The 14,202-nt window shown below is 35.5% G+C and overlaps 1 protein-coding gene across 1 annotated transcript in view; it reads right to left on the reverse strand.

The window, feature by feature from the left end:
- The window catches only part of RyR (Ryanodine receptor), a 407,955-nt gene that overhangs the window by 23,788 nt on the left and 369,965 nt on the right, over positions 1-14,202 (reverse strand). Inside the window, exons 23-24 of the mRNA XM_017608916.1 lie at positions 3,171-3,305; positions 2,687-3,106 (exon numbers count right to left, since the gene is read on the reverse strand). Coding sequence (XP_017464405.1) covers positions 2,687-3,106; positions 3,171-3,305 — 555 coding nt within the window. The remainder of the gene's footprint in view (positions 1-2,686; positions 3,107-3,170; positions 3,306-14,202) is intronic.

Here is a 14,202-nt window from a genome sequence, read left to right on the forward strand (position 1 = left end):
TATGTATACATTTGTCTATATCTATCTCGATTCGTTTTGGCTGTTACAAACAACCGTTATGTGAACAAAATTAATATACCCTTGTGCACAAGTGCGCTCGGGTATAAAAATGATAGTCACATAAGTTATTTTGACAAAAATTCATAGATATGTGATAGCGTTTTCTTATACAAAGAAATCTTATAAAGGTGAAGTAATAAAACAGCTTTCTCGCTTTATTTTCTGACATTCGGCTGCCCTATAGTAAAATTTTATAGGCAAATCTTCAAATATGGCAGTGTGAAAATCTTTCTTCTCACTCTAATTACTTCACCTGGTGTAATTCCACGATGGGTACAAATATCGGTACAAGTAGGTATCGATACTTTTAGGCCGAGACTTAGTAGGTATCGACAATTTCTTTCGATGCTACTTCCAAGTATAGGTATCGATACTTTCATGGTATCGTTTTATCCCTAGACACTATTGAAGGAAATGAGCGATATGTATATAACTATACATTACGTTGTGTTCTTATTTTGGGTACAAGGATTGCCACACATAGGTAGGTATAAGTGTAAAACATAGAGGCTGCATTTCTTTATTCATTCTGAACGTTTGGAATAAACTTTTTTGTNTAAATGAGCGATATGTATATAACTATACATTACGTTGTGTTCTTATTTTGGGTACAAGGATTGCCACACATAGGTAGGTATAAGTGTAAAACATAAAGGCTGCATTTCTTTATTCATTCTGAACGTTTGGAATAAACTTTTTTGTTTACTTATTCTTTAGAACGTTCCTGATGATATGTCAACGTATATTTCAAACTCATTCTGTTTATTCCGGCTGTGAAATGGGATTATCCGGAATGTATAAAGAAACGCAGCCAAAATGAGCGTAAGCGCAATTACGTATCACATCGGTTGTAGGAAAGGTGACTCAAAATAAGCGCGCGGGGATGCGTTGGTGCAATCGCTATACCTAACATCTTTTCCGAAACAAATGGGCACAAAGTGCATAGGGTGTGGGCATCTCCGACAAAGAGTATCGAGGCGATACGAAGCGCAGCGGCAGGACGACTGGGTACGAGCAGTGTGTAAGGCGTTGGAGAGAGATAAGTACGAGGATTTCTTCATCAAACAGGATTGTGCTGTCGCTAATGGAAACCGATATAATCAAGATGACACATAAACAAAGGCATTTTTAGGTTAAGAAAACGCAGGAAGCAATAAAAAATCGTTTTATATTCCGAATATCAGTTCGAAGGTTGTTATAGCTCAGTNGGATTGCATAAGGATTCGGTAAAGGATTGACTAGTTGTGCTGTCGCTAATGGAAACCGATATAATCAAGATGACACATAAACAAAAGCATTTTTAGGTTAAGAAAACGCAGGAAGCAATAAAAAATCGTTTTATATTCCGAATATCAGTTCGAAGGTTGTTATAGCTCAGTAGCCACTTCAACCTAATTTATGAATACAATTGTACATATCGATGCACCTCTGCAATAACGACACAACTCAAAACTCAAAAAAATAAAAACCCTTACTACTCATTCCTATAATCCTTGTATAACTATAGTTGTGTTTTCGTATTCTCCAGCAAAAAATATCCAGTAACTTGCCAGTAACCAAATTTCGGAGAGTAAGCCAATATTTACTCCCAATGAGTGAAATATGCAAGAAAGTACGAAAACGCAAAACGAGCTAGAAGTTGCTAGTTTTATGAAAAGCTGATTAATTTGTTATTTTCCGATGCAATTTTCTTACAAAACTAGTATTTTCCATCTTATTATATATTTAAATAGGTTTATTTTGTCAATTGCAACTCTAAAAGCACCACAAACAATTATTTTGGTAATGTGAATTACATTAAGCATCATGCCATCAGCTGTTTTTCTTACTAGCACATAGTTGCTAGTAAAAATTGATCCAGTAAAAATCCAGTAAAACTTGCAAGTTCAGCTGTCATTTTTGCTCTCTCAATTTCCCCACTTTTGCTAGTTTCTTGCAAGTTTTTGCGTACGAAAACGACATCCAGTAAAAAACCAGTAAAATCAGTACTGGATTTACTGGATTGTGCGTACGCGAACAGGGCTTATGTAAGCAAGTAAGCAAGTAAGTAAAGTAAGTAGTAAGGATTACTAAAGTAAGTAGTAAGGATTAGACATGGATTAGAGAAAGTTTAAAGGGCCTTAATAATAGTATTGTTTCGTGAGTTTTAAGTTGTATCGTTATTGCAGAGGACCATTCGTAAAACTGTAGGTCCTTACATTTTTGCAACAACATCAAGAGGAAAACCACAAATTGGAGGAGAAACAACACTTAGCCAATAATTATTATTACATATCGTCGTTTAAAGTACAAAACCGCGTATAGTCATTCTGAAAAAACGGCGTAACTGACATTTGCTGCCAAAAATTGGATTTGCTCACACAAGCTCTTAGCTCAATCCTTATCCATTCGTCCAGAAATGCGATTGATTTATAAGAAAAGAGAACCATTTCGAAATATGAGTGTTTTACTCTCTAGAAAATAATTTATGCAACCTCACATACGCGCTTTTGCATTATCTTGATACGCGGTTTTGCATTTTTTTGATACGCGGTTTTGCATTTTTTTGATACGCGGTTTTGTATTTTAAACGACGGTATGTACATATGTATGTATGCAATATAAATAAAAGCTTCAATTAACTTACCATTAACAACGTTTCCTTCAAGCATAGAAAGCATCATCGTAATCATGTCCTTCTGCAAATTTAACAGTTCTTTCAGCAAGTCCACTTGACTAGAGTGCTTTGATAACTTTTCTTGCATGTGTGAAAAGAGAAAAAGAAAACCACCAACAGCGTCCCAAAGACGGGAGTGCGCTAAAGCTTGTTGATTTAATGTACACGGGCCTTGAATCACTTCCGTCAGCGTGTTGAATACTTGACTTGCTACCCCAATCGCTTTGAAAAAGTTTGCCTTTCCAGCAGGATCAATGATCTCTTTACTCGAATAGTGCCAGTAGAAATCCATTATTGATTCTTGTAGTCGTAGCAAGTAATCCACAGTACATATTACCACGTTCACTGTGGTAGTGTTACCTGCTTGTGTGCGTAGATAGTTCTGCCAGTCTGAAAATATTTGCGTTTTTTAATAAAATGACAACTTGCATTTATTCGATTTCCTTATACTAACCCAAGTTGTGGCCTTCGCATGTAAGTTGAATGAAGCGGAATAGAGCACACGTGAATTCAGCATCGTGCATGTTCTTTTCGCCTGCAGCGCCTTCCGAGCCCACGCCAAGACCTGCACCCGCACTTGGAATGTACTCTTTGTTGCAAAGTGTTTATTTGTATTTTTAGTTTGGGGATGGTGGGAGCATGCGTGAGATTTTTTGGTTTGGTCGCGGAATCAAAAATCAAGATAAGGGCGAAGGTGTAATTGGATAAATGTTCAAAAGAAACGTGTATGAGTTGTTTTCTAATTAAGGAGTACACATATCTATAACATATGAAGGGTGTCTAACAAAAGATGATATTTATTTCAATATTTAGTAATCTTTTAGTTTTTCTTTATTAAATTATATTTAAAAGGAGCTGCAGCTGGAATAAATGCAACCTGTTCCAAAACATTCTTAATATATTAAAAATATATATGTATGTATATAGATTCAAGCGTTGGTAAACAAAAAATGGGCATACATGCATAGTTTCAACATAATCGTGAAATCTTGAATAACTAAGCTCCTGTTTTTCCGATTTTTGATACCTACCAGTCCCTTACGGACCAAAAAATTTAATGTGTTTTAACTCTACAGAATCTTCTCTTTCATTTGCTACCTATACTGGTTTCTTAAGTATATAGCACTGACATTTTTAAATCACTTTTTGAATCACTCATATCTTCCAAATTTCAAAGTTCTTTTTAAAAATCCTGACGTCAGAAAGAAAAATTAAGAACGCAATTTTACTATATTTGGCCCTTGGGTTGACGAATATATTGATTTTTTTTTGTGTGCAAAATTGCCTGCCGCAAGGTATTATATGTATTTGAGCTACACATTTATACAAAATATTAAATAAACAAAAGAAATATAGCCAAAACTGGTCACATAAAGCGTTTCTATTATTGCCGCCAGTGTAAATTACAATTCCGATAATCCCGGGATTCTAGGCAAATAATCCCGGGATTTTCGAGACTTAAAAAAGACCGGGATCCCGGGATTAACATCCTAACCTAAGTATCATTATTTGTTTCAGTAAGATGCGAAAATATCTTTTTTGATTCGTGTGTTATTACAACTCGGTTTTATTCACTTCGATTAATATTCTATTCTTGATAGCCCGATTTATAGATAACCATTTTAATGAAGAACTGTTTTTCTTTATGCCTGAAAATCAAAAATCGGACAAACAGGAGCTTAGTTATTCAAGATTTCACGATGATGTTGAAATTATGCATCACAGGACCATCGATATTTATAAAATTGCTAAAAAACTTTACAAAGGTTTAGCCCAGTAAAGCTTGCCCAAAAATGGAAATAAGCTTAAAATAATTTGCATAAAGTTGAAAATTGGTACGTATGTTGCGAACACCATTATGAATGAAATGTTAAAAGTCCCCATCGATCCCACGTCTGCAAAAAAACGTTTTTCAAGGTCAANCTTTACAAAGGTTTAGCCCAGTAAAGCTTGCCCAAAAATGGAAATAAGCTTAAAATAATTTGCATAAAGTTGAAAATTGGTACGAATGTTGCGAACACCATTATGAATGAAATGTCAAAAGTCCCCATCGATCCCACGTCTGCAAAAAAACGTTTTTCAAGGTCAAAAGTCACATAAATTAATTTTTACAATTTTTCTGCAAAACGGTAAGGTTTATCATAAAAATAGGTGAGACGAAAGTGTAGATCATACAATTATCTATAAAAACTGTACAACATTTTTCTTCTTAAGGATTACCGTTTTTGAGATATAGCGATTCAAAATTGTAGTAAAAGGTGTGTACTCCATAATATGCAAATCATAAATTTGTATAGAAACTTGTTGTATGTAACTCTACTTAAGTGTTCATAACTTCTACGTTTATTATTAAATTTAGGCGAGCAGCGGCTTATTGTGTTAATGAAGGATCATGTTTTGATGTACAATAATCCAAATGTTAACAGGTTCTTTCATGTTGATATTTTTACCGAAAGTAAGTTTTTTTATAATTTTTTTTTTAATTATGAAAAATTGACGATTAATCAATGATTAGCTCCTAAACTACTAATCCGTTTGGAAAATATCGTGTTTTCAAAAGATAGTAAATTTACGTAATGTGCTTCACTACTGTAGAAAGAAATTTGAGATTCACCAGCTACATAAAATAAAATATGCAATTAAGTGAGTACATTTTTCACAACTGTAAAAACCGAAATTTGGATATATCTCAAAAACTATTGCAGTTTATTATATTTTGACTACATATTCAGATTCAGCGCAAAAATTTTACATGAGAAATAATGGTGTTGTGGCACAGGTGGAATTTCTTGTAAACTAGTGTAATTACACAGGTCCAAAAAAAAAAATCGATTAAAGGTTCCTTTGACCAAACCTAGTCTTTTATATGTTTTTGGAGTCGCTGAACACGAATCTGAAGTCCGTTTTGCTCCATCACGTCNTGGATATATCTCAAAAACTATTGCAGTTTATTATATTTTGACTACATATTCAGATTCAGCGCAAAAATTTTACATGAGAAATGATGGTGTTGTGGCACAGGTGGAATTTCTTGTAAACTAGTGTAATTACACAGGTTCAAAAAAAAAAATCGATTAAAGGTTCCTTTGACCAAACCTAGTCTTTTATATGTTTTTGGAGTCGCTGAACACGAATCTGAAGTCCGTTTTGCTCCATCACGTCTGGATTTTTTTCTAACCTCAAAAAACGTCTCGGATTTTACGTGACAGAGAAAATTAAAAGTAATTAGAAATTAAAAGTAATTAGATAAAACTATTCATCTTATTGATAGTGTAATTACACAGGTCCACAAAAAAAATCGACGAAAGGTTCCTTTGACCAAACCTAGTCTTTTATATGTTTTTGGGGTCGCTGAACACGAATCTGAAGTCCGTTTTGCTCCATCACGTCCAGATTTTTTCCTAACCTCAAAAAACACCTCGGATTTTCTCTGTCACGTAAAATCTGAGATGTTTTTTGAGGTTACGAAAAATCTGTAGACAAGATGCTCGCGGCTTTCCATTTGTCCTAGGTTGCACTGCATACATAAAGCATTTGGGTCTATCTTGTAAACCAGGGCTTTGTTACAAACCCTTATGTGGGACTTCGTGGACAGGCCAGTTTGACTTACTTATCCATCGCTGTAGGCTAAATAAGCTCCCACCAGATTACATTCAGATTACAGATATTTCCGCCTTTAATTATTATTTGCTTCTTCCGTACTTTCAACTCACTTCACAATTTAAATTCACACACATGCTGTGTAACCACTTTGCTAGAAAGCCCTCAAAACGTGAGGAGTTTTTCACTGCTCACAAAGAATTTAGTAGAGAAACTGGGCCACTTTGCTAAGATTTCTTGTTGCCTCAATGACATGTCGACAATGTTCCTTGTTTGCAAAAATGTTCCCTAATTTTTCATTTGCGAGCAGCGTAGTCTTAATATGGATATTTATGTGGCTATCATCTAATTGTACCTAAATTGAGCTCAGTATACCGAATGTACCTTTTGGTTCGAGAAAATCGGAAAAAGGTACAATTATACCTACTTTTTCATCCTTGATGCACAGTATGTTTATACAAACATATGTATGTACATATGTATACTAGGGGATCACCAAACGAATTGTTTCGTTTTGTGTTGTGAGCACTAACTTTATGTTTCGTTTGTTTCCCTATTTCTCTGCGTTCAGTTGGTTTGTTTGCGTTACCCCACGTCTCCATTTTCTACTAAATGTGTCTTAACATCTGTGAAATTTCTGTTTTAACTTTGTCCCGTTTTCTCATGTGGGCAACTTGCTGTCTTAACATATCACTTTCAAAGTGGCATCAAGCCAATCAGATTGATCTGTGCCCAATGTAAAAGGCGCGGCAAAATGAAAACTAAGTTGTCAAACTACGAAATGACAGCTGATGTTAAGACAACGATGGTAAGAAATTCGGTAAGACAGATATGGTTTAACAGTGGAAATTTGCGGTCTCCCCCTGACATTTCAGTCTTACCACAGCTTTTTTAACAGAATCTTTAGAAGGTGGAGACGTGGGGTCAGTGTTGCCACACATCGGCTTTCCTATCAAAACTGGTAGGTTTTTTTTCCATTTGGTAGGTTGGTAGGCTAGATTCGATTTTGGTAGGTTTCGCGACAATGAATAATAGTAATATGCGAAAAATACAAAATAAGTATCTCCAAACATTTTAGCAACCTTTTTTAAACGGATATTTCACCGGTGCGATCGTATAACGGCAACGGCAAGCATTTATATTTATATATCTGATTCGTAAGTATGTGTACTCTTATTATTGCAAATATATGTATAACATGAATATCTTTATATACTTTATGGCGTACTTAGATCAAGATTTCAGAAAAAGTCTGCCAATGGGCTCATACCCAGCCATATTCCAGGGGCAGGTCTTTGCAACCGAAGTCTGTGTTCGCGAATGTCTTCGTAGAAGGACAAATGGGGCCAGAATAAATATTGTATCTTAGACTCTTTTAAAACTGCTTCAAGGCTTGTGGACTCTTAAACCACCTGTGAGCCAGAAACAGCGTAATGTTGAGGTGGATTCCGGGACATGAAGGATTTCAAGCCAACGAAAGGTCTGACTGTCTCGCAAAGTGAGGAACCGAAATGCGCTTGCATGGTCCCGAGCCATTCTGCGGTACATCTAAAAAATACACTGCAGAAGTACTTAGGAGCTAAGAAGAATCTCAGATTGCTGCCCACTGGCGAAAGGAAAAGATAATAAGACAACCAAAGAGATTTATAACTCCTCTCAGGAGAAACTCCGAAAGACTTCTTGTACTTGGAACTCTTACTGGCTACTTGACAGCACACTGGAAGTTAAGGTAACATTTCAATCAAATGGGGCTTTCTGTAGAGACGGTCTGTAGGTTTTGTGGGCTGGTAGAAGAAACCCCAGAGTATATTCTATGTACCTGCAACCGAAACATGAATTGTAGACTGATATACTNGCACTGGAAGTTAAGGTAACATTTCAATCAAATGGGGCTTTCTGTAGAGACGGTCTGTAGGTTTTGTGGGCTGGTAGAAGAAACCCCAGGGTATATTCTATGTACCTGCAACCGAAACATGAATTGTAGACTGATATACTTTGGAGACCGATTTTCTTCTCCATATAAAATTTGGAATATGGCACCGTCCAAAGTGCTTAGATTTTTGATTAGCCTAAAGTTGGAGTGATTACAATAGATCTTCTTAGGTCGCATAGGTCTGTACAGTAAAATGAATTGTTATACGCAGTTAAAATTGTTTTTAATGTACTAGCTGTGTCTTAGCTTTACTAAATGTTAAGTTATCTACATTTTTACTAGCCTTGACATTGAACAAAATTATTAAAATCTCAAAAAAATGTTTGGTAGGTTTTGGAGGATTTGGTGGGAAGTTTTGGTAGGAAAAAAAATTTGTCTATGGCAACACTGCGTGGGGGTTAGCTGTATTTTTTTAAATAAACAAATATTTAGAGGTCGCTCAAAGCGCTCAAAATTTTCCATGCATTTTATTCGGGGAAAAAACAAGTTTTCGTAGAAATGGTATAGAATTGTTGAAAATAAATATTTTTTTATCTCCCAACGTTGCTTCTCTTTAAGGGAATTATAACAATACCCAATTGTTTTTTTTACCATTTTTAAATACAAGCAATTTTTTATGGGCCCCTCATTGAATTTTTTTAGGGTTTTAGGGTCACTAAGCCACAGCTCTCACTTCTGGTGGGGGTTTTAACGGGTCACTGTCCTATCGGTATTCACGCAGTANTAAATGGTATAGAATTGTTGAAAATCAATATTTTTTTATCTCCCAACGTTGCTTCTCTTTAAGGGAATTATAACAATACCCAATTGTTTTTTTACCATTTTTAAATACAAGCAATTTTTTATGGGCCCCTCATTGAATTTTTTTAGGGTTTTAGGGTCACTAAGCCACAGCTCTCACTTCTGGTGGGGGTTTTAACGGGTCACTGTCCTATCGGTATTCACGCAGTAAGGCTGAACATTCTACTGGACCCCTTATGTCGCAGTTGCCTGGAAGAGGACGAGGTAGAATCACCTCAACACTACGTTCTTAGGTGCCCAGCGTTTGCGAGGCTAAGGCTGAAGTACTTTGGTTCTCACTTTCTAGATAGCCCCGAGGAACTCTAGTATTAGTAAATACATAATCGGCTCGGAGCGTTTTAACGTTAAAGTTTAGGGGACTGTTCCAAATTGTGGTATCACAAAGGACAATCTTACTTTGTCTAAGTGAGCTCCGTTACACGGGGCCTAACCTAGCCTAATCTAAGGGGTCCTCTAAGAAATAACAGAAAATGGTTGAATAAACAATTGGGTAATATTATTGAAAATCTCCAAAAGAGAAGCAAACATTTCCGATCGAGAAATATTAATTCTCAAGAATTCTATACCATTTCTACGAAAACTTCTTTTTCCCCGTATAAATACATGGGGAACTTTGGGTGCTTTGAGCGACCCCTAAATATTTTTTGATTTCCAAATAAAAACTACTTTCTTCGGTATAGTACAATCCTAGACGGTGAGAGCATTAAAACTCCGACTATATTTTTTTTGGAGCACCCCAATGAACATACATATACGATTTCTATCTCAAATCTTAAAATAATTTTTTAATATGTTTTCTGTCATATAAAAACCAAACAACACCTCACTTGTTATTGAATTGTCTTTCAAAAAATAACGTTTAATAAACAAATTCTTTTAAAAATATATTATGTGCATGTGCATGGGCTGAAATTTGTACAAAAATCGGCTCACACACATGTGCATGTGCTTAATAACAAACAGCACACACTTTTCTGTGAGCAGAGTTTGTTTTCCACTTATGCACACACATGTGTATGAGCAGTGAGTACAAGTTGAATGTGTTTCTGGCGTGTGTGTGAGCAGAGCATGTGTGTGCAAATACGAACCCTGTTTTGAAGTATAGTTAAATCGTTAACGGATAAGATAACGGCCCAGAAACGTAAGGAACATACATAGACATATGTTTACTTGCCTTAAAGGAAAGGCGTTCGCTTTATGAGCGAAGAGTTAAATTCATGAAAATCATAAAAAAAATTTGAATGTCAATGATGAATAAATTTTGAAAAGGGCCAAAAAAAGGGCTAGGGGCAATTTCAAATTTTTGTGGCCAAAAAAAGAATTTGGTAGCCAAATTTAGCCACCAAAGGGCTAAAACGGCAACACTGGATGCAAGTGAGCAAAGAACAAACGATTCATTTGGTTTGTGCTCGGCTGCCGTTGAAACGTATCGTGCACAGTGCTCTTGAAACAGCGGCAGCGGAAATGGATGGAAGAAATTCCAATGTAGAATTATCCCATATAATCTCCAGATTCCAAATCTTGAAACCCCGAAATCGTACCGGATCCTATTTTCAAGATATATCAATGCTGGGCACACCAACACAGTCTCATTTTGTCGTGGCAATAGTGCTCAGTTATGGTTGCCACGCTTTTATAAATCGTCGCCTGGGTCGTGGTTGTCGTAAGCGCCATTTTGACGATTTTTAGTTCTAGATGCAGTTATATATTCTGAAATAAGGTCTTTCGATTGGTGTTATCAGTTTTTAGATATCTCCGTTAGTTTCCGAGATATTGACTAACACTTTTTCGATAATTTAGTAAAGATTTAGTTGGTGCTACAGTCATATTAAACTAATCAATATCTTAAAACTGGCGTTCTCCATTTTTCGATATCTCCTTTAGTTTTCGAGATATTGAGTAAAAAGTTTCGTTAATTTGGTAGACATTTTTATCACTTTTTGTCGTATTTCATACAAATTGGCTGCCAAATTGTGGACAAATGACGCTTACGACGAAATTTGACTAAAGAAAATCCTTCATAAACTCAAAACTAATTAACAATAAACATTAAAAATTAAATTATTTAAGAATTTTGTGAACTAGTAATATTTTCAGAGACTTTGGAGAAAATCTATCTTCGCGTTTTTGAGAAATTGCATTCCAAACTTCAATCGCGATTTCCCACAACCTGCCGAAATTAACATCACAGTATATACAGTAATAAACCTTTTCGCAGTTTTTCACCAATTGGTCCCCGAGGAGTACTTTTGGGTTGTGTGCAGCGTTTTCGTTTTGCGCGCACGGCAACACTTACTGTGGGGAATTTCGCTTCTTGATTGGAAAAAGTTATTTTCGAGGATAAAATATATAAAATGTAGGTTAAATATAATATCAATGCTTAATAAAGAATAATATCAATAGTAAAGTATATAATTATTGCTTGTATTTCTTTAAACTGCAAACTCAAATCGTAATTATAGTACTGAATGGAGTTTTCTTAAATGTAAGTTTAAAATCAATAAAATATCCATTGTAAGATTATATTTTTATGAAAAACGTGAATTTTGTGAATTTATCAAGGAAAATTCTAAATTTCCGAATATATTTAAGTCCTTATTCCAAAACAAAACAAGGTTTGTATAGTTATAGAGACTCCAAAGCTTGCCAGCGCATCCGCCCAGAGAACTCACTAAGCACACCCAAGTTTGAGCAACCATTACCCGGAGCTCCTCAAAAATACTCAACATCAAAGTATAGAATGCCACAAATATGAATCATACACACATACAATAGTAATTGCTATGAATTACTACCGTATAAACTTAGGACCCGCATTTGCTTGGAGAGTCCGAAGGTTATGGTGGTCAAAAGTTCAGCCAGCACATTCTATGGTTCACTACCCGGAGCTGCTCCAACATGATAGAGTAGATTTTATTGAGGCTCACATGCCACTGCCTCTGGCTACACGCTGGATATCGGAATATTGCAAAATAAATAGCAATTATCTCGTTAAAATGATAAGAAGAGTGTTTGTTTACAAAATTACCTGTGCNTAGAGTAGATTTTATTGAGGCTCACATGCCACTGCCTCTGGCAACTCGCTGGATATCGGAATATTGCAAAATAAATAGCAATTATCTCGTTAAAATGATAAGAAGAGTGTTTGTTTACAAAATTACCTGTGCTACTCTGCCATAGTACGGTTGTTGCTCACTTTCATACCACAGTAAATTTTTAAACAACTCTGAATCGGCAAAATTCATGCTCCTTCTCATTATCAACCCTGATCAGATTTTACCCCCGAGGAGTACTCAAAAAGGTTTATTACTGTATATACTGTGATTAACATACGACAATCTTTTACCCAGGCGACGAAATGTACTAAAACTGGTATTTTTCGTGCATGTGTCTATTGCCCTATTTTGCTTATACGTATAGTGAAATAGTTAATCGTGCAAGTTTCTAATAACTAACACTATTAGTTTATAGAAACTTTTCCATACGAAAATTTAATACTTGTAAAATTTAAAAAATTTAAATAGGTTTAACTCATTTGTTTAATACCTGGACACAATTTTATTGGAATCTAATCTTTGAAATGCTGGCCGACCAGATGATTTCGGTGTTTAGATTTTATTATTTTCATATAAATAGGAATTTAGTGCTAAAAATAAAATATAACTTATAAATAAATATTATTCATTAAGTATTTTTGCGTATAAGCCAGCATTTAAATTTCTATATCGACTTCTTTAGATAGAAACAAATTATTCTAAAATATGGCATGCAATTTGTGCACTTTCATGGAACTTATTATAAAATTATTGAACTTTGGTCAGCAGGCAGCTCGTTTTATATATATTTTTTTTTAAATTGACACGGCATGAAAAATACAGTTTGCTTATATTAAAAATACGCAGGCATAACCGCATAACGGATATTGCGGGTTGTTGAAAGTTCTCTGAACAATAAACTCTAGTTCTTTTATGAAGAAAAACAATCCACAGCCGAGCACGATGTTACCTTGGTGAAATCTGCAAGCAGACTGAATTAGTGATGGAAAGATACGAGTACCGAGTACAGAATATCGATACTTTTCATGAGTACTGAGTAGTATCGAGAACTCGAGGTTTTTTCACAAGTACTGAGTAAATNAGGGTCGCACTATTTTGTGTTTGAATCGTCAATGTGGCAAGCGCGTGCTAAAATTACGAAGAAAAACAATCCACAGCCGAGCACGATGTTACCTTGGTGAAATTTGCAAGCAGACTGAATTAGTGATGGAAAGATACGAGTAGCGAGTACAGAATATCGATACTTTTCATGAGTACTGAGTAGTATCGAGAACTCGAGGTTTTTTCACAAGTACTGAGTAACTATCGCGAATGCCGAAAAGTATCGACGAGTTAAGAACTTTTTTAAGTAAATTTGTTTTAAATTACCCAATAAATATTGTGGCGAACGTTCGAATATTAACTTCAATATCCAATATGAATGTTATGAAAATGAATATAAAGCTCATTTACTTCAGTACTTTCATAACTCAAAAAACTGAAAACCCAAGAAACACGCCTTTAAAATTTTTAATTCAAATAACGTCGCTCTCATNAACCATGCGTACACGGAAAGTAAATATTTTAGCATTTCAATTGTATAAATGTAGAGCTAAGTGTCGCAAAAAAACTTTCAAACTTGATTTCCCGATATTCCAGGTGCATACCCTTAAATCATAGTCCTTTATACGTTTGCCGTAGTCGTCGTCAGAAAAAGGGGGTCTCATCCGAGGCTGTTTTTTTCTTTTCATTGGGCGGGGTTTTAACGTAGCGGGACCCAAACCCAGCGCACGCGAAGTTTTACGCCTTCTCACTTTAGCTCGCTCCCAAACGGGTGTTTGGTTGCTATCCAGAGGATACGTGGATATAAATATCCGGACGTTGTGAGCTGCGATTTGAACCTACGCACAAGAATCGCTTCTGGCCACTCCCAGGTGAATGGCAGTCAAAAGTTTTCCACTTCTGGGCACGGAACCATCCTCCAGGTTGTGTAAAAATTGCATAACTGTGTCAATTACCAGGAGCTCACTAAACAAAATATGTATTAATTATTAGAATGGGAGTATACATATCGTCGCCCGTATGCCATAAACATGAATGTGTAAAAGTGAAATTTT

The sequence above is a fragment of the Rhagoletis zephyria genome, unplaced genomic scaffold (genome assembly GCF_001687245.7).
Source record: "Rhagoletis zephyria isolate East Lansing unplaced genomic scaffold, Rhagoletis_zephyria_1.1 Rzeph_scaffold_00179, whole genome shotgun sequence".
Taxonomy (NCBI): Eukaryota; Metazoa; Arthropoda; class Insecta; order Diptera; family Tephritidae; genus Rhagoletis; species Rhagoletis zephyria.